Source organism: Mustelus asterias, unplaced genomic scaffold (genome assembly GCF_964213995.1).
Source record: "Mustelus asterias unplaced genomic scaffold, sMusAst1.hap1.1 HAP1_SCAFFOLD_3372, whole genome shotgun sequence".
Taxonomy (NCBI): domain Eukaryota; kingdom Metazoa; phylum Chordata; class Chondrichthyes; order Carcharhiniformes; family Triakidae; genus Mustelus; species Mustelus asterias.
The window spans coordinates 5,160-27,500 of NW_027593317.1; the positions used below are offsets into that span (position 1 = coordinate 5,160).

Sequence of the window (22,341 nt, forward strand, 5' to 3'; positions counted from 1 at the left end):
TTCCTCTCCCTTTCTCCGCCCTGTCTTTCTCTCTCCCTCTCTCCGCCCTGTCTCTGTCTCTCTCTCTCTCTCTCTCTCCCTCTTTCCGCCCTGTCTCACTCTTTCTCTCTCCCTCTCTCTCTTCCTCTCCCTTTCTCCACCCTGTCTCTCTCTCTCTCCCTCTCTCCGCCCTGTCTCTCTCTCTCTCTCTCTCTCCACCCTGTCTCTCTCTCTCTCTCTCCACCCTGTCTCCCTCTCCATCTCCACCCTGTCTCTCTCTCTCTCTCTCCGCCCTGTCTCTCTCTCTCTCTCCGCCCTGTCTCTCTCCTCTCTGCTCCGGGATGAAGTATCTGCAAGGATGGGGGACTGGGAAGGGTTCGGGATCTCGCCTCTTTCCGCAAGCACTTCCGGATGGGATTTATGACGATGCCGGCCTCGCAGGAACATGGGCCGCATCCCTGTGGCAGCGGAATGACCACCCGCTCGCTCTCACTTCACTCGGTGGGCAGTGTGGAGAATGGAGAGCATTCCTGTAACCGGAAACCCTCGGGAAAACCCAGGCACCACCCCAGCACCAAACTCAGTCTGGGTCCTGAGGGCAAGAGCAGCAGCGGAGATGAAGGAGCCACGTCGAAGGGTGAGAAAGGTGAGAGACAGCGACCTCTTTCCCAGACTAAAGCTCCCTCTACACTGTCCCCCATCAAACACTCCCAGGACAGGTACAGCACGGGGTTAGATACAGAGTAAAGCTCCCTCTACACTGTCCCCCATCAAACACTCCCAGGACAGGTACAGCACGGGGTTAGATACAGAGTAAAGCTCCCTCTACACTGTCCCCCATCAAACACTCCCAGGACAGGTACAGCACGGGGTTAGATACAGAGTAAAGCTCCCTCTACACTGTCCCCCATCAAACACTCCCAGGACAGGTACAGCACGGGGTTAGATACAGAGTAAAGCTCCCTCTACACTGTCCCCCATCAAACACTCCCAGGACAGGTACAGCACGGGGTTAGATACAGAGTAAAGCTCCCTCTACACTGTCCCCCATCAAACACTCCCAGGACAGGTACAGCTCGGGGTTAGATACAGAGTAAAGCTCCCTCTACACTGTCCCCATCAAACACTCCCAGGACAGGTACAGCTGGGGGTTAGATACAGAGTAAAGCTCCCTCTACACTGTCCCCATCAAACACTCCCAGGACAGGTACAGCTCGGGGTTAGATACAGAGTAAAGCTCCCTCTACACTGTCCCCATCAAACACTCCCAGGACAGGTACAGCACGGGGTTAGATACAGAGTAAAGCTCCCTCTACACTGTCCCCCATCAAACACTCCCAGGACAGGTACAGCACGGGGTCAGATACAGGGTAAAGCTCCCTCTACACTGTCCCCCATCAAACACTCCCAGGACAGGTACAGCACGGGGTTAGATACAGAGTAAAGCTCCCTCTACACTGTCCCCATCAAACACTCCCAGGACAGGTACAGCACGGGGTTAGATACAGAGTAAAGCTCCCTCTACACTGTCCCCCATCAAACACTCCCAGGACAGGTACAGCACGGGGTTAGATACAGAGTAAAGCTCCCTCTACACTGTCCCCCATCAAACACTCCCAGGACAGGTACAGCATGGGGTTAGATACAGAGTAAAGCTCCCTCTACACTGTCCCCATCAAACACTCCCAGGACAGGTACAGCACGGGGTTAGATACAGAGTAAAGCTCCCTCTACACTGTCCCCCATCAAACACTCCCAGGACAGGGACAGCATGGGGGTAGATACAGAGTAAAGCTCCCTCTACACTGTCCCCATCAAACACTCCCAGGACAGGTACAGCACCGGGTTAGCTACAGAGTAAAGCTCCCTCTACACTGTCCCCATCAAACACTCCCAGGACAGGTACAGCACGGGGTTAGATACATAGTAAAGCTCCCTCTACACTGCCCCCCATCAAACACTCCCAGGACAGGTACAGCACGGGGTTAGATACAGAGTAAAGCTCCCTCTACACTGTCCCCATCAAACACTCCCAGGACAGGTACAGCACGGGGTTAGATACAGAGTAAAGCTCCCTCTACACTGTCCCCCATCAAACACTCCCAGGACAGGTACAGCACAGGGTTAGATACATAGTAAAGCTCCCTCTACACTGCCCCCCATCAAACACTCCCAGGACAGGTACAGCACGGGGTTAGATACAGAGTAAAGCTCCCTCTACACTGTCCCCATCAAACACGATGTGGAGATGCCGGCGTTGGACTGGGGTAAACACAGTAAGAAGTATAACAACACCAGGTTAAAGTCCAACAGGTTTATTTGGTAGCAAAAGCCACACAAGCTTTTGGAGCTCTAAGCCCCTTCTTCAGGTGAGTGGGAATTCTGTTCACAAACAGAGCTTATAAAGACACAAACTCAATTTACATGAATAATGGTTGGAATGCGAATACTTACAACTAATCAAGTCTTTAAGAAACAAAACAATGTGAATGGAGAGAGCATCAAGACAGGCTAAAAAGATGTGTATTGTCTCCAGACAAGACAGCCAGTGAAACTCTGTGGGGGTTACAAATAGTGTGACATGAACCCAATATCCCGGTTGAGGCCGTCCTCGTGTGTGCGGAACTTGGCTATCAGTTTCTGCTCAGCGACTCTGCGCTGTCGTGTGTCGCGAAGGTCGCCTTGGAGAACGCTTACCCGAATATCAGAGGCCGAATGCCCGTGACCGCTGAAGTGCTCCCCAACAGGAAGAGAACAGTCTTGCCTGGTGATTGTCGAGCGGTGTTCATTCATCCGTTGTCGCAGCGTCTGCATGGTTTCCCCAATGTACCATGCCTCGGGACATCCTTTCTTGCAGCGTATCAGGTAGACAATCACCAGGCAAGACTGTTCTCTTCCTGTTGGGGACCACTTCAGCGGTCACGGGCATTCGGCCTCTGATATTCGGGTAAGCGTTCTCCAAGGCGGCCTTCGCGACACACGACAGCGCAGAGTCGCTGAGCAGAAACTGATAGCCAAGTTCCGCACACACGAGGACGGCCTCAACCGGGATATTGGGTTCATGTCACACTATCAGTAACCCCCACAGCCTGCCTGGACCTGCAGAGTTTCACTGGCTGTCTTGTCTGGAGACAATACACATCTTTTTAGCCTGTCTTGATGCTCTCTCCACTCCCATTGTTTTGTTTCTTAAAGACTTGATTAGTTGTAAGTATTCGCATTCCAACCAATATTCATGTAAATTGAGTCTGTGTCTTTATAAGCTCTGTTTGTGAACAGAATTCCCACTCACCTGAAGAAGGGGCTTGGAGCTCCGAAAGCTTGTGTGGCTTTTGCTACCAAATAAAACTGTTGGACTTTAACCTGGTGTTGTTAAACTTCTTACTGCATCAAACATTCCCAGGACAGGTACAGCACGGGTTTAGATACAGAGTAAAGCTCCCTCTACAGTGTCCCCATCAAACACTCCCAGGACAGGTACAGCACGGGGTTAGATACAGAGTAAAGCTCCCTCTACACTGTCCCCGTCAAACACTCCCAGGACAGGTACAGCACGGGGTTAGATACAGAGTAAAGCTCCCTCTACACCGTCCCCATCAAACACTCCCAGGACAGGTCCAGCACGGGGTTAGATACAGGGTAAAGCTCCCTCTACACTGTCCCCCATCAAACACTCCCAGGACAGGTACAGCACGGGGTTAGATACAGAGTAAAGCTCCCTCTACACTGTCCCCCATCAAACACTCCCAGGACAGGTACAGCACGGGGTTAGATACAGAGTAAAGCTCCCTCTCCACTGTCCCCATCAAACACTCCCAGGACAGGTACAGCACGGGGTTAGATACAGAGTAAAGCTCCCTCTACACTGTCCCCATCAAACACTCCCAGGACAGGTACAGCACGGGGTTAGATACAGAGTAAAGCTCCCTCTACACTGTCCCCCATCAAACACTCCCAGGACAGGTACAGCACGGGGTTAGATACAGAGTAAAGCTCCCTCTACACCGTCCCCATCAAACACTCCCAGGACAGGTACAGCACGGGGTTAGATACAGAGTAAAGCTCCCTCTACACTGTCCCCATCAAACACTCCCAGGACAGGTACAGCACGGGGTTAGATACAGAGTAAAGCTCCCTCTACACTGTCCCCATCAAACACTCCCAGGACAGGTTACAGCATGGGGTTAGATACAGAGTAAAGCTCCCTCTACACTGTCCCCATCAAACACTCCCAGGACAGGTTACAGCATGGGGTTAGATACAGAGTAAAGCTCCCTCTACACTGTCTCCATCAAACACTCCCAGGACAGGTACAGCACGGGGTTAGATACAGAGTAAAGCTCCCTCTACACTGTCCCCCATCAAACACTCCCAGGACAGGTACAGCACGGGGTTAGATACAGAGTAAAGCTCCCTCTACACTGTCCCCATCAAACACTCCCAGGACAGGTACAGCACGGGGTTAGATACAGAATAAAGCTCCCTCTACACTGTCCCCCATCAAACACTCCCAGGACAGGTACAGCACGGGGTTAGATACAGAGTAAAGCTCCCTCTACACTGCCCCCCATCAAACACTCCCAGGACAGGTACAGCACGGGGTTAGATACAGAGTAAAGCTCCCTCTACACTGTCCCCATCAAACACTCCCAGGACAGGTACAGCACGGGGTTAGATACAGAGTAAAGCTCCCTCTACACTGTCCCCCATCAAACACTCCCAGGACAGGTACAGCACAGGGTTAGATACATAGTAAAGCTCCCTCTACACTGCCCCCCATCAAACACTCCCAGGACAGGTACAGCACGGGGTTAGATACAGAGTAAAGCTCCCTCTACACTGTCCCCATCAAACACGATGTGGAGATGCCGGCGTTGGACTGGGGTAAACACAGTAAGAAGTATAACAACACCAGGTTAAAGTCCAACAGGTTTATTTGGTAGCAAAAGCCACACAAGCTTTTGGAGCTCTAAGCCCCTTCTTCAGGTGAGTGGGAATTCTGTTCACAAACAGAGCTTATAAAGACACAAACTCAATTTACATGAATAATGGTTGGAATGCGAATACTTACAACTAATCAAGTCTTTAAGAAACAAAACAATGTGAATGGAGAGAGCATCAAGACAGGCTAAAAAGATGTGTATTGTCTCCAGACAAGACAGCCAGTGAAACTCTGTGGGGGTTACAAATAGTGTGACATGAACCCAATATCCCGGTTGAGGCCGTCCTCGTGTGTGCGGAACTTGGCTATCAGTTTCTGCTCAGCGACTCTGCGCTGTCGTGTGTCGCGAAGGTCGCCTTGGAGAACGCTTACCCGAATATCAGAGGCCGAATGCCCGTGACCGCTGAAGTGCTCCCCAACAGGAAGAGAACAGTCTTGCCTGGTGATTGTCGAGCGGTGTTCATTCATCCGTTGTCGCAGCGTCTGCATGGTTTCCCCAATGTACCATGCCTCGGGACATCCTTTCTTGCAGCGTATCAGGTAGACAATCACCAGGCAAGACTGTTCTCTTCCTGTTGGGGACCACTTCAGCGGTCACGGGCATTCGGCCTCTGATATTCGGGTAAGCGTTCTCCAAGGCGGCCTTCGCGACACACGACAGCGCAGAGTCGCTGAGCAGAAACTGATAGCCAAGTTCCGCACACACGAGGACGGCCTCAACCGGGATATTGGGTTCATGTCACACTATCAGTAACCCCCACAGCCTGCCTGGACCTGCAGAGTTTCACTGGCTGTCTTGTCTGGAGACAATACACATCTTTTTAGCCTGTCTTGATGCTCTCTCCACTCCCATTGTTTTGTTTCTTAAAGACTTGATTAGTTGTAAGTATTCGCATTCCAACCAATATTCATGTAAATTGAGTCTGTGTCTTTATAAGCTCTGTTTGTGAACAGAATTCCCACTCACCTGAAGAAGGGGCTTGGAGCTCCGAAAGCTTGTGTGGCTTTTGCTACCAAATAAAACTGTTGGACTTTAACCTGGTGTTGTTAAACTTCTTACTGCATCAAACATTCCCAGGACAGGTACAGCACGGGTTTAGATACAGAGTAAAGCTCCCTCTACAGTGTCCCCATCAAACACTCCCAGGACAGGTACAGCACGGGGTTAGATACAGAGTAAAGCTCCCTCTACACTGTCCCCGTCAAACACTCCCAGGACAGGTACAGCACGGGGTTAGATACAGAGTAAAGCTCCCTCTACACTGTCCCCCATCAAACACTCCCAGGACAGGTCCAGCACGGGGTTAGATACAGGGTAAAGCTCCCTCTACACTGTCCCCCATCAAACACTCCCAGGACAGGTACAGCACGGGGTTAGATACAGAGTAAAGCTCCCTCTACACTGTCCCCCATCAAACACTCCCAGGACAGGTACAGCACGGGGTTAGATACAGAGTAAAGCTCCCTCTCCACTGTCCCCATCAAACACTCCCAGGACAGGTACAGCACGGGGTTAGATACAGAGTAAAGCTCCCTCTACACTGTCCCCATCAAACACTCCCAGGACAGGTACAGCACGGGGTTAGATACAGAGTAAAGCTCCCTCTACACTGTCCCCCATCAAACACTCCCAGGACAGGTACAGCACGGGGTTAGATACAGAGTAAAGCTCCCTCTACACCGTCCCCATCAAACACTCCCAGGACAGGTACAGCACGGGGTTAGATACAGAGTAAAGCTCCCTCTACACTGTCCCCATCAAACACTCCCAGGACAGGTACAGCACGGGGTTAGATACAGAGTAAAGCTCCCTCTACACTGTCCCCATCAAACACTCCCAGGACAGGTTACAGCATGGGGTTAGATACAGAGTAAAGCTCCCTCTACACTGTCCCCATCAAACACTCCCAGGACAGGTTACAGCATGGGGTTAGATACAGAGTAAAGCTCCCTCTACACTGTCTCCATCAAACACTCCCAGGACAGGTACAGCACGGGGTTAGATACAGAGTAAAGCTCCCTCTACACTGTCCCCCATCAAACACTCCCAGGACAGGTACAGCACGGGGTTAGATACAGAGTAAAGCTCCCTCTACACTGTCCCCATCAAACACTCCCAGGACAGGTACAGCACGGGGTTAGATACAGAATAAAGCTCCCTCTACACTGTCCCCCATCAAACACTCCCAGGACAGGTACAGCACGGGGTTAGATACAGAGTAAAGCTCCCTCTACACTGTCCCCCATCAAACACTCCCAGGACAGGTACAGCACGGGGTTAGATACAGAGTAAAGCTCCCTCTACACCGTCCCCATCAAACACTCCCAGGACAGGTACAGCACGGGGTTAGATACAGAGTAAAGCTCCCTCTACACTGTCCCCATCAAACACTCCCAGGACAGGTACAGCACGGGGTTAGATACAGAGTAAAGCTCCCTCTACACTGTCCCCATCAAACACTCCCAGGACAGGTTACAGCATGGGGTTAGATACAGAGTAAAGCTCCCTCTACACTGTCCCCATCAAACACTCCCAGGACAGGTTACAGCATGGGGTTAGATACAGAGTAAAGCTCCCTCTACACTGTCTCCATCAAACACTCCCAGGACAGGTACAGCACGGGGTTAGATACAGAGTAAAGCTCCCTCTACACTGTCCCCCATCAAACACTCCCAGGACAGGTACAGCACGGGGTTAGATACAGAGTAAAGCTCCCTCTACACTGTCCCCATCAAACACTCCCAGGACAGGTACAGCACGGGGTTAGATACAGAGTAAAGCTCCCTCTACACTGTCCCCCATCAAACACTCCCAGGACAGGTACAGCACGGGGTTAGATACAGAGTAAAGCTCCCTCTACACTGTCCCCCATCAAACACTCCCAGGACAGGTACAGCACGGGGTTAGATACAGAGTAAAGCTCCCTCTACATTGTCCCCCATCAAACACTCCCAGGACAGGTACAGCACGGGGTTAGATACAGAGTAAAGCTCCCTCTACACTGTCCCCATCAAACACTCCCAGGACAGGTACAGCACGGGGTTAGATACAGGGTAAAGCTCCCTCTACACTGTCCACATCAAACACTCCCAGGACAGGTACAGCACGGGGTTAGATACAGAGTAAAGCTCCCTCTACATTGTCCCCCATCAAACACTCCCAGGACAGGTACAGCACGGGGTTAGATACAGAGTAAAGCTCCCTCTACACTGTCCCCATCAAACACTCCCAGGACAGGTACAGCACGGGGTTAGATACAGGGTAAAGCTCCCTCTACACTGTCCCCCATCAAACACTCCCAGGACAGGTACAGCACGGGGTTAGATACAGAGTAAAGCTCCCTCTACATTGTCCCCCATCAAACACTCCCAGGACAGGTACAGCACGGGGTTAGATACAGAGTAAAGCTCCCTCTACACTGTCCCCATCAAACACTCCCAGGACAGGTACAGCACGGGGTTAGATACAGAGTAAAGCTCCCTCTACACTGTCCCCATCAAACACCCCCAGGACAGGGACGGCACGGGGTTAGATACAGAGTAAAGCTCCCTCTACACTGTCCCCCATCAAACACTTCCAGGACAGGTACAGCACGGGGTTAGATACAGAGTAAAGCTCCCTCTACACTGTCCCCCATCAAACACTTCCAGGACAGGTACAGCACGGGGTTAGATACAGGGTAAAGCTCCCTCTACACTGTCCCCATCAAACACTCCCAGGACAGGTACAGCACGGGGTTAGATACAGGGTAAAGCTCCCTCTACACTGTCCCCCATCAAACACTCCCAGGACAGGGACAGCACGGGGTTAGATACAGGGTAAAGCTCCCTCTACACTGTCCCCCATCAAACACTCCCAGGACAGGTACAGCACGGGGATAGATACAGAGTAAAGCTCCCTCTACACTGTCCCCATCAAACACTCCCAGGACAGGTACAGCACGGGGTTAGATACAGGGTAAAGCTCCCTCTACACTGTCCCCCATCAAACACTCCCAGGACAGGGACAGCACGGGGTTAGATACAGGGTAAAGCTCCCTCTACACTGTCCCCATCAAACACTCCCAGGACAGGTACAGCACGGGGTTAGATACAGGGTAAAGCTCCCTCTACACTGTCCCCCATCAAACACTCCCAGGACAGGGACAGCACGGGGTTAGATACAGAGTAAAGCTCCCTCTACACTGTCCCCCATCAAACACTCCCAGGACAGGTACAGCACGGGGATAGATACAGAGTAAAGCTCCCTCTACACTGTCCCCCATCAAACACTCCCAGGACAGGTACAGCACGGGGTTAGATACAGAGTAAAGCTCCCTCTACACTGTCCCCATCAAACACTCCCAGGACAGGTACAGCACGGGGTTAGATACAGAGTAAAGCTCCCTCTACACTGTCCCCCATCAAACACTCCCAGGACAGGTACAGCACGGGGTTAGATACAGAGTAAAGCTCCCTCTACACTGTCCCCATCAAACACTCCCAGGACAGGTACAGCACAGGGTTAGATACAGAGTAAAGCTCCCTCTACACTGTCCCCCATCAAACACTCCCAGGACAGGTACAGCACGGGGTTCGATACAGAGTAAAGCTCCCTCTACACTGTCCCCCATCAAACACTCCCAGGACAGGTACAGCACGGGGTTAGATACAGAGTAAAGCTCCCTCTACACTGTCCCCATCAAACACTCCCAGGACAGGTACAGCACGGGGTTAGATACAGAGTAAAGCTCCCTCTACACTGTCCCCCATCAAACACTCCCAGGACAGGTACAGCACGGGGTTAGATACAGAGTAAAGCTCCCTCTACACTGTCAATTAAAGTTTTACACCGATGTCTTTCCCTCGCAGCGCTGCAGTTGTCACTTTGCCACACAGATTGCTGCCAGAAGGTCGCTCAGCTCAACGTTGTACAGATTGGTGTCAAACTCCAGTCTCGCCCGTGACCCCCGCATCCCATGGAATAAACTTTTAAAATTCGGGCAGGTGTCCTAAAAGTTCTCTGTTAAATCGCATTCTGAAGAAGCAAGACAACAAAAGAGGCAGAGTGATTCGGAGAGGGAGTTCTAGAGCTTGAGTCCCAGTTGGAACAAGCGATCCGAGCGAATTGGAGCCGGAAGAGCTTATTCGGATCCTCAAACCTGCTTGACCTTTTGATAAGGTCATGGCTGAGTTTATTGCGGAATCAAGTTAAAGTTATATTTATGAGTCACAATGAGGCTGACATTAACACCGCAATGAAGTTAGTGTGAAATTCCCATGGTGGCCACACACTCCGGCGCCTGTTCGGGCCAATGCATCCCCAACCAGCACGTCTTTCGGACTGTGGGAGGAAACCGGAGCACCCGGAGGAAACCCACGCAGACACACGGGGGGGGAGAATGAACATTCAGTGACCCAAGCCGGGAATCGAACCCGGGTCCCTGGCCCTGTGAGGCAGCAGTTCTAGCCCCGGAGACGCCCCACATTCCTGCTTGTCATCCATTGCTCCCTCGTCAATGAAAAATCCAACTCGAATACAAGAGCAGGGATGCACTTCTGAGGCTGTATAAGGCTCTGGTCAGACCCCATTTGGAGTATTGTGAGCAGTTTTGGGCCCCGTATCTAAGGAAGGATGTGCTGGCCTTGGAAAGGGTCCAGAGGAGGTTCACAAGAATGATCCCTGGAATGAAGAGCTTGTCGTATGAGGAACGGGTTGAGGACTCTGGGTCTGTACTCGTTGGAGTTTAGAAGGATGAGGGGGGGATCTTATTGAAACTTACAGGACACTGCGAGGCCTGGATAGAGTGGACGTGGAGAGGATGTTTCCACTGGTAGGAAAAACTAGAACCAGAGGGCACAACCTCAGGCTAAAGGGACGATCCTTTAAAACAGAGATGAGGAGGAATTTCTTCAGCCAGAGATTGGTGAATCGATGAAACTCTTTGCCACAGAAGGCTGTGGAGGTCATTGAGTGTCTTTAAGACAGAGATAGATAGGTTCTTGATTAATAAGGGGGTATGGGGTTATGGGGAAAAGGCAGGAGAATGGGGATGAGAAAAATATCAGCCATGATCGAATGGCGGAGCAGACTCGATGGGCCGAGTGGCCTAATTCTGCTCCTATGTCTTATGAAATATATTCAAAGCCCTCACTGCTGTCTTGGGGGGCGAATTACGCAGACTAATGACCCTCTGAAATAAGATATTCCATCCCATGAGGAAAGTTCCCCTCAACTTCCACCCAGATCTCTCAGGATAACGTGTCGGCCATTTTGGACCGTGATGAGGATAATTGACACAATTTGTGAATTCTCTATTCCAGAGGACTGAGTGGATGTGAGACAGAGATCTATCGCGTTTTGGACACTTCAAGGGATCTCGGGACACAGTGGCACAGCGGGTTAGCGCTGCTGCCTCACAGCGCCAAGGGCCCGGGTTCGATTCCTGACCTCGGGTCACTGTCTGTGCAGAGTAAGGCTCTGAGTCCACGCTAGCCTGAGAGTGGGAGGTCGGGCTGCGCAACCCCAGCACTGGCCCTGGAGCCTCCCGGAACAGAACAATCTCCAGGCTCACAAATGGTGTCAATTATCCTCGTCACGGTCCAAAATGGCCGCCCTGGGGAAACATGACCGGGACATTGAAGAAAGATTGGGGGCTTTTTTTGGTCATTTTCTTTCAACATTCCTCTTATCCAGATATAAAAAATGGGGAAAAGAGATTGGCTGAGTGTCAATCATACTGGATTTCCTCCGGGTGCTCCGGTTTCCTCCCACACTCCAAAAATGTGTAGGTTAGGTGGATTGGCCATGCTAAATTGCCCCTTAGTGTCCAAAGATGTGCAGGTCAGGTGGATTGGCCATGCTAAATTGCCCCTTAGTGTCCAAAGATGTGTAGGTTTGGTGGATTGGCCATGCTAAGTTGCCCCTTAGTGTCCAAAGATGTGCAAGTTAGATGGATTGGCCATGCTAAATTGCCCCTTAGTGTCCAAAGATGTGCAGGTTAGGTGGATTGGCCATGCTAAATTGCCCCTTAGTGTCCAAAGATGTGTAGGTTTGGTGGATTGGCCATGCTAAATTGCCCCTTAGTGTCCAAAGATGTGCAGGTTAGGTGGATTGGCCGTGCTAAATTGCCTCTTAGTGTCCAAAGATGTGCAGGTTAGGTGGATTGGCCGTGCTAAATTGCCCCTTAGTGTCCAAAGATGTGCGGGTTAGGTGGATTGGCCATGCTAAATTGCCCCTTAGTGTCCAAAGATGTGTAGGTTAGATGGATTGGCCATGCTAAATTGCCTCTTAGTGTCCAAAGATGTGTAGGTTAGGTGGATTGGCCATGCTAAATTGCCCCTTAGTGTCCAAAGATGTGTAGGTTAGATGGATTGGCCATGCTAAATTGCCCCTTAGTGTCCAAAGATGTGTAGGTTAGATGGATTGGCCATGCTAAATTGCCTCTTAGTGTCCAAAGATGTGTAGGTTAGGTGGATTGGCCATGCTAAATTGCCTCTTAGTGTCCAAAGATGTGCAGGTTAGGTGGATTGGCCATGCTAAATTGTCCCTTAGTGTCCAAAGATGTGCGGGTTAGGTGGATTGGCCATGCTAAATTGCCCCTTAGTGTCCAAAGATGTGCAGGTTAGGTGGATTGGCCATGCTAAATTGCCCCTTAGTGTCCAAAGATGTGTAGGTTTGGTGTATTGGCCATGCTAAATTGCCCCTTAGTGTCCAAAGATGTGCAGGTTAGGTGGATTGGCCGTGCTAAATTGCCTCTTAGTGTCCAAAGATGTGTAGGTTAGGTGGATTGGCCATGCTAAATTGCCTCTTAGTGTCCAAAGATGTGCAGGTTAGGTGGATTGGCCATGCTAAATTGTCCCTTAGTGTCCAAAGATGTGCGGGTTAGGTGGATTGGCCATGCTAAATTGCCCCTTAGTGTCCAAAGATGTGCGGGTTAGGTGGATTGGCCATGCTAAATTGCCCCTTAGTGTCCAAAGATGTGCGGGTTAGGTGGATTGGCCATGCTAAATTGCCCCTTAGTGTCCAAAGATGTGCGGGTTAGGTGGATTGGCCACACACCCCTCGCAACATGGCGCGCGTGACCTCTGACCAGGAAGTAGAACTCACCCTCTCTCTTTCTCTCTCTCTCTTCTTTCCAGTCAAGTTGAAGCTGGGTTTTGAGGCAGGCGAAGGCGGGCGGAGGATTCCTCCCCTGAAGCCCAAACGCAGCCCCAACACCCAGCTCTCGGTATCCTTCGATGAAAATTCTGCTGCGGCCCCTTCCGTGACATCAGGCCCCAGGTACGGCCCTCCCTCTGACCCGGCCCGGGGCTCGGAGGAAGAGGGGAGGGTGGTGGAGGAGGAGGAGGAACCGGTCTACATCGAGATGGTCGGCGACGTGTTCAAGGAGCAGAGCGCGGCGGACGAAGACTCTGACCACAGCGAGGCCATCTACGAGGAGATGAAGTACCCTCTGCCCGAGGAGGGGTTGCGGGAGTTGAGGTGGAGCAAGTTTTCCTTGTCCAGGCCCAGAGCCCCCAGGGCCTTCAGCCAGCCCAATCCCAAAGGCCCCCCCCACGACATCCCCCCGCCTTTCCCAAACCTCCTCCTCCATCGGCCGCCTCTCCTGGCCTTCCCCCGGCCTGCCTCGCAGAAGGCCTACAAGCCCCAGGCCGGCTCCAAGCTCCCCGTTCTGCAGCACGGAGACTCGGTGCCCACTCCGAGCGGCGTCCAGGCCCTCGGGCAGCCGGCCCCCAGAGCGCCCAAGGAGGAGGGCCCCTCTCAGGGGGCCGTGGTGCCCTCAGGGAGAGCGAGGAGCCACTCAACGCCCCTGCCCCCTCAGGCTTCCGGCCAGCACAGGCCCGAGAAGGAGCTGCCCACCTCCCACACCATGAAGGCTTTGGCCCAGTCAGCGCTGGTGGCTCCCCAGGCCCAGGTCTACCAGAAGGCCGAGAGGGAAGCGCCCGCTTCCCTCAGCATCATCTCCTCCTCGGTTAGGGTGACCACCCACTCGCTGCTGGCCCAGCTGCCCAGTGACCAGAAAGTGGACAAGGAACTCTCGACGCTCCAGAACGCGCTGTGCTCCGTCAACAAAGGCAGCACCGGCACGCGTGCCCTGTCCAGCCTCTACAAGGTGCCGGTGGCCCACGGGTTACTGGAGCACACCGGCCTGGCCGGGCCGGTCTCCGTGGCCTGGCCTTACCTCCCCCTGGCCTGCAAACGCCCTCCGGCCTACGAGAGCCTCAAGGCCGGCACGGCTCAGAAGATCTGCCCCGCCGTCTACCACGCGGCGGTGAAAACCCAAGGACAGGACAGGGCCTCAGGCTTTGCCGGCGTCTGCTGCTCACGGCCGGTGGCCAACGCCGAAACCCGGAGCCCGCCCGGGGAAGGCCCCGCCAATGCCGGGCAGAGCTGGCAGCGGAATCCGTCCTGCGGCAGGAAGGGGCCGGAGACGGAAGGTAAGATGATTTGGAAAGGGTGTGGGTCTTTCAGAGCCTCATGGGGTGGGGGTGGAGGATTGGGGGGGGGGGGGGTCATTGTAGACCTGTGATGGGGTTGACAACATTCCTGGACAACGGACGGGAAAGAGGGAGGGGTGGGGATGATCTCTCGCGTTCCTGTCTCCCAGTCGCCACATCGACAGCCGTGGGTCAAGGAACGTTCTGGAACGCCATTCCTTTCCGCAACGGGGAACCAATCTTCTCCGATTTTCTCCCCTGGTTCTGAAGAGAGTCACCGGCCCTGGTTTGGTCCCTACCTTGAACTTGGGAGCGGTGTTGTCGTAATCCAGAGGGCCAGGGCGATGTTCTGGGGTTCGAATCCCCGCCATGGTGGAATTTGAATTCAATAAAAAATATCTGGGATTAAGAATCTACTGATGACCCATTGTCGGAAAAACCCATCTGGTTCCTTTAGGGGAGGAAATCTGCCGTCCTTACCCGGTCTGGCCTACATGTGACTCCAGAGCCACAGCCAATGTGGGTGAATCTCAACTGCCCTCGGAAATGGCCAAGCGAGACTCAGTTGAAGGGGCAGTTAGGGATGGGCAATACATGTTGGCCCATCCAGCGATGCCCACATCCCCCCCCATGAACGAATAAGGAAAAGGCCTCATTCAGGCATCAACATACCGGAGCTACGGCTATTTAACTAGAGGGGGCATCATAGCTGGTCTTCAGTCCTCTTTCCTGGGCTGGGGTGGAGGTGGGTCCTGAGATGTAATCTCCAGAATCCCTCCCTCCCTTAGTCGGCCTTACAGAGGACATCTCTGCCAGTACCTACCAGGCACCTTCGCAGGAGGCCATTCAGCCCCTCTGTAAGAGCGATCCAATTAACCCCGCTTTCCCCGTCGCCCCCGCGAGGTTATAGATGCTATGTGAAAGCAGGGTTGTTGTTGTGTTTGGTCCCTTGCCGGTCCACGTGACAGTTCTTCCCTCCCTTCCCCAGCAGGAGGCGCCCCCGGCCGGAGTGGGGCCAGCGAATCCCTGGACAAGGAGGAGAAGCCTTCGGGAATCCCTGTGAAATCTCAGGCACACGACGGCGCTTCGGCTAAGGGGTCCTCGCGATCGGAGTTGCCCCAGCCCTGCCCGATAACATGCCAGCGGAGCGTAGGTAGGGCGGCCGGTTCCATTGATTGGTTCCCTTCCGAAGGGGGCTGACAGACACTGCCATTCCCCCCCCCACCCCCACACACCCCCACCCCTCACCCTGCCAGAGCCACTGTCCATCGTGGGGGCAGCACGGTGGCACAGTGGGTCAGCACTGTCGCCTCACAGCGCCAGGGACCCGGCTTGAGTCACTGCCTGTGTGGAGTCTGCACGTTCTCCCCGTGTCTGCGTGGGTTTCCTCTGGGTGCTCCCGTTTCCTCCCACAGTCCGAAAGACATGCAGGTGGATTGGCCGTGCTAAATTGCCCCTTAGTGTCCAAAGATGTGTAGGTTAGGTGGATTGGCTATGCTAAATTGCCCCTTAGTGTCCAAAGATGTGTAGGTTTGGTGGATTGGCCATGCTAAATTGCCCCTTAGTGTCCAAAGATGTGTAGGTTAGGTGGATTGGCCATGCTAAATTGCCCCTTAGTGTCCAAAGATGTGCGGGTTAGGTGGATTGGCTATGCTGAATTGTCCCTTAATGTCCAAAGATGTGCAGGTTAGGTGGATTGGCTATGCTGAATTGTCCCTTAGTGTCCAAAGATGTGCAGGTTAGGTGGATTGGCCATGCTAAATTGCCCCTTAGTGTCCAAAGATGTGCGGGTTAGGTAGATTGGCCATGCTAAATTGCCCCTTAGTGTCCAAAGATGTGTAGGTTAGGTGGATTGGCTATGCTGAATTGTCCCTTAGTGTCCAAAGATGTGTAGGTTAGGTGGATTGGCTATGCTAAATTGCCCCTTAGTGTCCAAAGATGTGTAGGTTTGGTGGATTGGCCATGCTAAATTGCCCCTTAGTGTCCAAAGATGTGTAGGTTAGGTGGATTGGCCATGCTAAATTGCCCCTTAGTGTCCAAAGATGTGCGGGTTAGGTGGATTGGCTATGCTGAATTGTCCCTTAATGTCCAAAGATGTGCAGGTTAGGTGGATTGGCTATGCTGAATTGTCCCTTAGTGTCCAAAGATGTGCAGGTTAGGTGGATTGGCCATGCTAAATTGCCCCTTAGTGTCCAAAGATGTGCGGGTTAGGTAGATTGGCCATGCTAAATTGCCCCTTAGTGTCCAAAGATGTGTAGGTTAGGTGGATTGGCTATGCTGAATTGTCCCTTAGTGTCCAAAGATGTGCAGGTTAGGTGGATTGGCCATGCTAAATTGCCCCTTAGTGTCCAAAGATGTGCGGGTTAGGTGGATTGGCCATGCTAAATTGCCCCTTAGTGTCCAGAAGTGTGCAGGTTAGGTGGATTCCATGTGCATAGATCCCTGAAAGTTGGCACCCAGATTGATAGGGTTGTTAAGAAGGTGTACGGTGTGTTAGCTTTTATTGGTAGAGGGATTGAGTTTCGGAGCCAGGAGGTCATGCTGCAACTGTACAAAACTCTGGTGCGGCCGCACTTGGAGTATTGTGTACAGTTCTGGTCGCCGCATTATAGGAAGGATGTGGAAGTGTTGGAAAGGGTGCAGAGGAGATTTACCAGGATGTTGCCTGGTATGGTGGGAAAATCGTATGAGGAAAGGCTGAGGGACTTGAGGTTGTTTTCGTTAGAGAGAAGAAGGTTAAGAGGTGACTTAATAGAGGCATACAAGATGATCAGAGGATTAGATAGGGTGGATAGTGAGAGCCTTTTTCCTCGGATGGTGTTGGCTAGCACGAGGGGACATAGCTTTAAATTGAGGGGTGAGAGATATAGGACAGATGTTAGAGGTAGATTCTTTACTCAGAGAGCAGTAAGGGCGTGGAATGCCCTGCCTGCAGCAGTAGTGGACTCGCCAACATTAAGGGCATTTAAATGGTTATTGGATAAACATATGGATGATATTGGAATAGTGTCGGTTAGAGGGGCTTTAGATTGGTTTCACTGGTCGGCGCAACATCGAGGGCCGAAGGGCCTGTACTGCGCTGTAATGTTCTATGTTCTATGGATTAACCATGCTAAATTGCCCCTGAGTGTCAGGGGGACGAGCTCGGGTAAATATGTGGGGCTACAGGGGAAGGGGTAGGTGAGATTGTGGTCGGTGCTGACCCGATGGGCTGAATGGCCTCTTTCTGGACTGCAGGGATTCTGTGATTTGCCATGCGCAGTCTTGGACGCCGAGCTATGGGGCTGTGTGAGGCATCACAACCAGCCAAAAGCCATGGGTGGTGATCCAGAAGGAGATCCCATCGACTCGTTTGCTGTTTACCCGATTTCAAGGGCTAATTGAAGCATAGCCCATCTCCCCCTGGCCACCCGCACTCACTCCGGCACAGCCTTCAACATCATCCACAACTACTCCACCACACAATGTTCGATTCCAGTTCATGGCACTTCTCCCCCCCCCCCCGCCACCCACCCACCCTTCTCCACCCCCCCACCCCCCCCCCTCTCCCCTTCCCTTCACCACCCCGTCGGCAATGGGAAAATACTCCCCTGACGATCACAACCCCCTCTCAATAAAGTTTAAGTTTATTTATTAGTCGCAAGTAAGGCTTACATTAACGCTGCAATGAAGTTACTGTGAAAAATCCCCTTGTCGCCACACTCCGGCGCCTGTTCGGGTCAATGCGCCCTAACCAGCACGTCTTTCAGACTGTGGGAGGAAACCGGAGCACCCGGAGGAAACCCACGCAGACACGGGGAGAACGTGCAGACTCCACACAGACAGTGACCCATATTTACCCTACTAATCCCCCTGACACTCAGGGGCAATTTAGCACGGCCAATCCACCTAACCTGCACATCTTTGGACACTAAGGGGCAATTTAGCATGGCCAATCCACCTAACCCGCACATCTTTGGACATTAAGGGATAATTTAGCATGGCCAATCCACCTAACCTACACATCTTTGGACATTAAGGTTAGCACTGCTGCCTCACAGCGCCAGGGACCTGGGTTTGATTCCCGGCTTGGGTCACTGTCTGTGTGGAGTCTGCACATTCTCCCCGTGTCTGCGTGGGTTTCCCCCGGGTGCTCCGGTTTCCTCCCACAGACTGAAAGACGTGCTGGTTAGGGTGGATTGGCCGTGCTAAATTGAGCCGAGTGTCAGGGGGATTAGCAGGGTAAATGTGTGGGGTTACGGGAATGGGGCCTTGGTGCGATTATAGTCAGTGCAGTCTCGATGGGCCGAATGGCCTCCTCTTGCAATAAAGGAATTCTATGAAAGGCTCTAACGTTTAGACTCCGTTCCCAGTCTGAGGGTCCCTCCAATCAGTGGGAAAGAGTTCCCCGCTCTTGTCCCCATCTCTTCTCTTTGATATCTTGAAGTTAAATCGCCCCTTGACAAAAAGAACCGAGGGTTCTGAGAGAAGATTCGCAAAGAAAGATCAAAGCAGTTGACTGTTCAACCCTTCCATCGCCCAGCTGGTAGAGCGGAGGACTGTGGATGTTTCCAAGTCACATCCTTAGGTCGCTGGTTCAATTCCAGCTCGAAGGAAGCCCAATATTCACTTGGGCGACACGGTGGCACAGTGGTTAGCACTGCTGCCTCACAGCGCCAGGGACCCAGGTTCCATTCCGGCCTCGGGTCACTGTCTGTGCGGAGTTTGCACGTTCTCCCCGTGTCTGCGTGGGTTTCCTCCGGGTGCTCCGGTTTCCTCCCACAGTCCAAAGATGTGCAGGTTAGGTGGATTGGCCATGTTAAATTGCCTCTTAGTGTCCAAAGATGTGTAGGTTAGGTGGATTGGCCATGCCAAATTGTCCCTTAGTGTCTAAGGATGTGCGGGTTGGGTGGATTGGCCGTGCTAAATTGTCCCTTAGTGTCCAAAGATGTGTAGGTTAGGTGGATTGGCCATGCTAAATTGCCCCTTAGTGTCCAAAGATCTGAAGGTTAGGTGGATTGGCCGTGCTAAATTGTCCCTTAGTGTCCAAAGATGTGTAGGTTAGGTGGATTGGCCATGCTAAATTGTCCCTTAGTGTCCAAAGATGTGTAGGTTAGGTGGATTGGCCATGCTAAATTGTCCCTTAGTGTCAAAGGATGTGTGGGTTGGGTGGATTGGCCATGCTAAATTGCCCCTTAGTGTCAAAGGATGTGTGGGTTAGGTGGATTGGCCATGCTAAATTGCCCCTTAGTGTCCAAAGATGTGTAGATTAGATAGATTGGCTATGCTGTATTGTCTATTAGTGTCCAAAGATGTGCGGGTTAGGTGGATTGGCCATGCTAAATTGCCCCTTAGTGTCCAAAGATGTGCAGGTTAGGTGGATTGGCCATGCTAAATTGCCCCTTAGTGTCCAAAGATGTGCAGGTTAGGTGGATTGGCCATGCTAAATTGCCCCTTAGTGTCCAAAGATGTGAAGGTTAGGTGGATTGGCCATGCTAAATTGCCCCTTAGTGTCAGGTGGGATTAGGAGGGTAAATGTGTGGTGTTATGGGAATAGGGCCTGGGTAGAATTGTTGTCAGTGCAGGCTCGATGGGCCAAATGGCCTCCTTCTGCACTGTAGATTCTATGATGCTATGATATGATGAAGTATATCAAAAGAGAAAGAGTAACATTGATCCCTTCGAGGATGAAACTGAGCAACAAATGGAACAGTGGAAAAACAAGGAAATAATTAGCACTTTGAGCTAGTATTTTGCATCGGTCTTGATGGTAGAAGACACTGGGGGAGGGAGGAATTCTCATGTTCCACTCGCCACAGGAATTGTAGCGGTGAGGGGTGGACCATGTTAGCATTAGGTGGTACGGTGGCACAGCGGGTTGGCACTGCAGCCTCACGGCGACAGGGACTCAGGTTCGATTCCCGGTTTGGGTCACTGTCTGTGTGGAGTCTGCACATTCTCCCCGTGTCTGTGTGGGTTTCCTCCGGATGCTCCGGTTTCCTCCCACAGTCCAAAGATGTGCAGGTTAGGTGGATTGGCCATGCTAAATTGTCCCTTCGTGTCCAAAGATGTGCAGGTTAGGTGGATTGGCCCTGCTAAATTGTCCCTTAGTGTCCAAAGATGCATAGGTTAGGTGGATTGGCCATGCTAAATTGCCCCTTAGTGTCCAAAGATGTGCAGGTTGCTGAACTGCTGGCTGAAAGAGTGGTGTGGGAAAGAAGGGTTCTTTTTCATGGGACACTGGCATCAGTTTTGGGGCAGGGGGGACCTATACCGTTGGGATGGTCTCCACCTGGACCGAGCTGGGATCAGTGTTCTGGCGAAGAGAGTAAATGGGGTGGTCAATAGGACTTTAAACTAGAGATTGGGGGGGAAGGGAAAGTCAGGGAACCAAGAGGTGAAGGAATCAGTGGGAAGCGTAGCTGCTTAGGATTACAAAAAATCACGAAAAGACAGCACTCAGGAGAGGTTACGATAGTCCCCATCTCACAAAATATGACACAGTGTCTGGAAAGGCTCAGTAGACCAAGGTCCACCACACTACGAAAACAAAAAGGGACGGTCAATAGGGAATTAAAGGTGCTATATTTAAATGCCCGCAGTGTCCGGAACAAGATAGATGAGCTTGTGGCCCAGATTGTGACTGGCAGGTATGATGTGGTAGGCATCACAGAGACGTGGTTGCAGGGGGTTCAGGACTGGCAGTTAAACATCCAGGGATTCACAACCTATCGAAAAGACAGAGGGGTGGGTAGAGGGGGCGGGGTTGCCTTGTTAATTAGAAATGAAATTAAATCAATAGCACTAAACGACATAGGGTCAGACGATGTGGAGTCTGTGTGGGTAGAGTTGAGGAACCACAAAGGCAAAAAAACCATAATGGGAGTTATGTACAGGCCTCCTGACAGTGGTCAGGACCAGGGGCACAAAATGCACCACGAAATAGAAAGGGCATGTCAGAAAGGCAAGGTCACAGTGATCATGGGGGATTTCAATATGCAGGTGGACTGGGTAAATAATGTTGCCAGTGGACCCAAAGAAAGGGAATTCATTGAATGTTTACAGGACGGCTTTTTGGAACAGCTTGTGATGGAGCCCACGAGGGAACAGGCTATTCTGGACTTAGTGTTATGTAATGAGCCAGACGTGATAAAAGATCTTAAAGTAAGGGAACACTTAGGAAGCAGTGATCATAATATGGTAGAATTCAGTCTGCAATTTGAAAGAAGGAAGGCAGAATCAGATGTGAAGGTTCTACAGTTAAATAAAGGTAATTACAGGCGCATGAGGGAGGAACTGACAAAAATCGACTGGAAGCAGAGCCTAGTGGGAAAGACAGTAGAACAGCAATGGCAGGAGTTTCTGGGAGTAATTGAGGACACAGTGCAGAGGTTCATCCCAAACAAAAGAAAGGTTATCAGAGGGGGGATTAGGCAGCCATGGCTGACAAAGGAAGTCAGGGAATGCATCAAGGCAAAAGAGAGAGCCTATAATGTGGCAAAGAGTAGTGGGAAGTCAGAAGATTGGGAAGGCTATAAAAACAAACAGAGGATAACAAAGAGAGAAATAAGGAAGGAGAGGATCAAATATGAAGGTAGGCTAGCCAGTAACATTAGGAATGATAGTAAAAGTTTCTTTAAATACATTAAAAACAAACGGGAGGCAAAAGTAGACATTGGGCCGCTCCAAAATGACGCTGGTAATCTAGTGATGGGAGACAAGGAAATAGCTGAGGAACTTAATAAGTACTTTGCGTCAGTCTTCACAGTAGAAGACATGAGTAATATCCCAACAATTCAGGAAAGTCAGGGGGCAGAGTTGAATATGGTTGCCATCACAAAGGAGAAAGTGCTAGAGAAACTAAAAGGTCTGAAAATTGATAAATCTCCGGGCCCAGATGGGCTACATCCTAGAGTTCTAAAGGAGATAGCTGAAGAAATAGTGGAGGCGTTAGTTATGATCTTTCAAAAGTCACTGGAGTCAGGGAAAGTCCCAGAGGATTGGAAAATCGCTGTTGTAAC

At 51.7% G+C, this 22,341-nt stretch overlaps 1 protein-coding gene across 1 annotated transcript in view; it reads left to right on the top strand.

Moving 5' to 3' along the window:
- Positions 1-326: 326 nt before the first annotated feature.
- The window catches only part of LOC144490499 (neuronal tyrosine-phosphorylated phosphoinositide-3-kinase adapter 1-like), a gene marked incomplete at both ends in the record, with an annotated part of 24,200 nt that continues 2,185 nt past the window's right edge, over positions 327-22,341 (top strand). The window contains 3 exons of the mRNA XM_078208240.1: positions 327-625; positions 13,043-14,341; positions 15,333-15,494. Coding sequence (XP_078064366.1) covers positions 327-625; positions 13,043-14,341; positions 15,333-15,494 — 1,760 coding nt within the window. The remainder of the gene's footprint in view (positions 626-13,042; positions 14,342-15,332; positions 15,495-22,341) is intronic.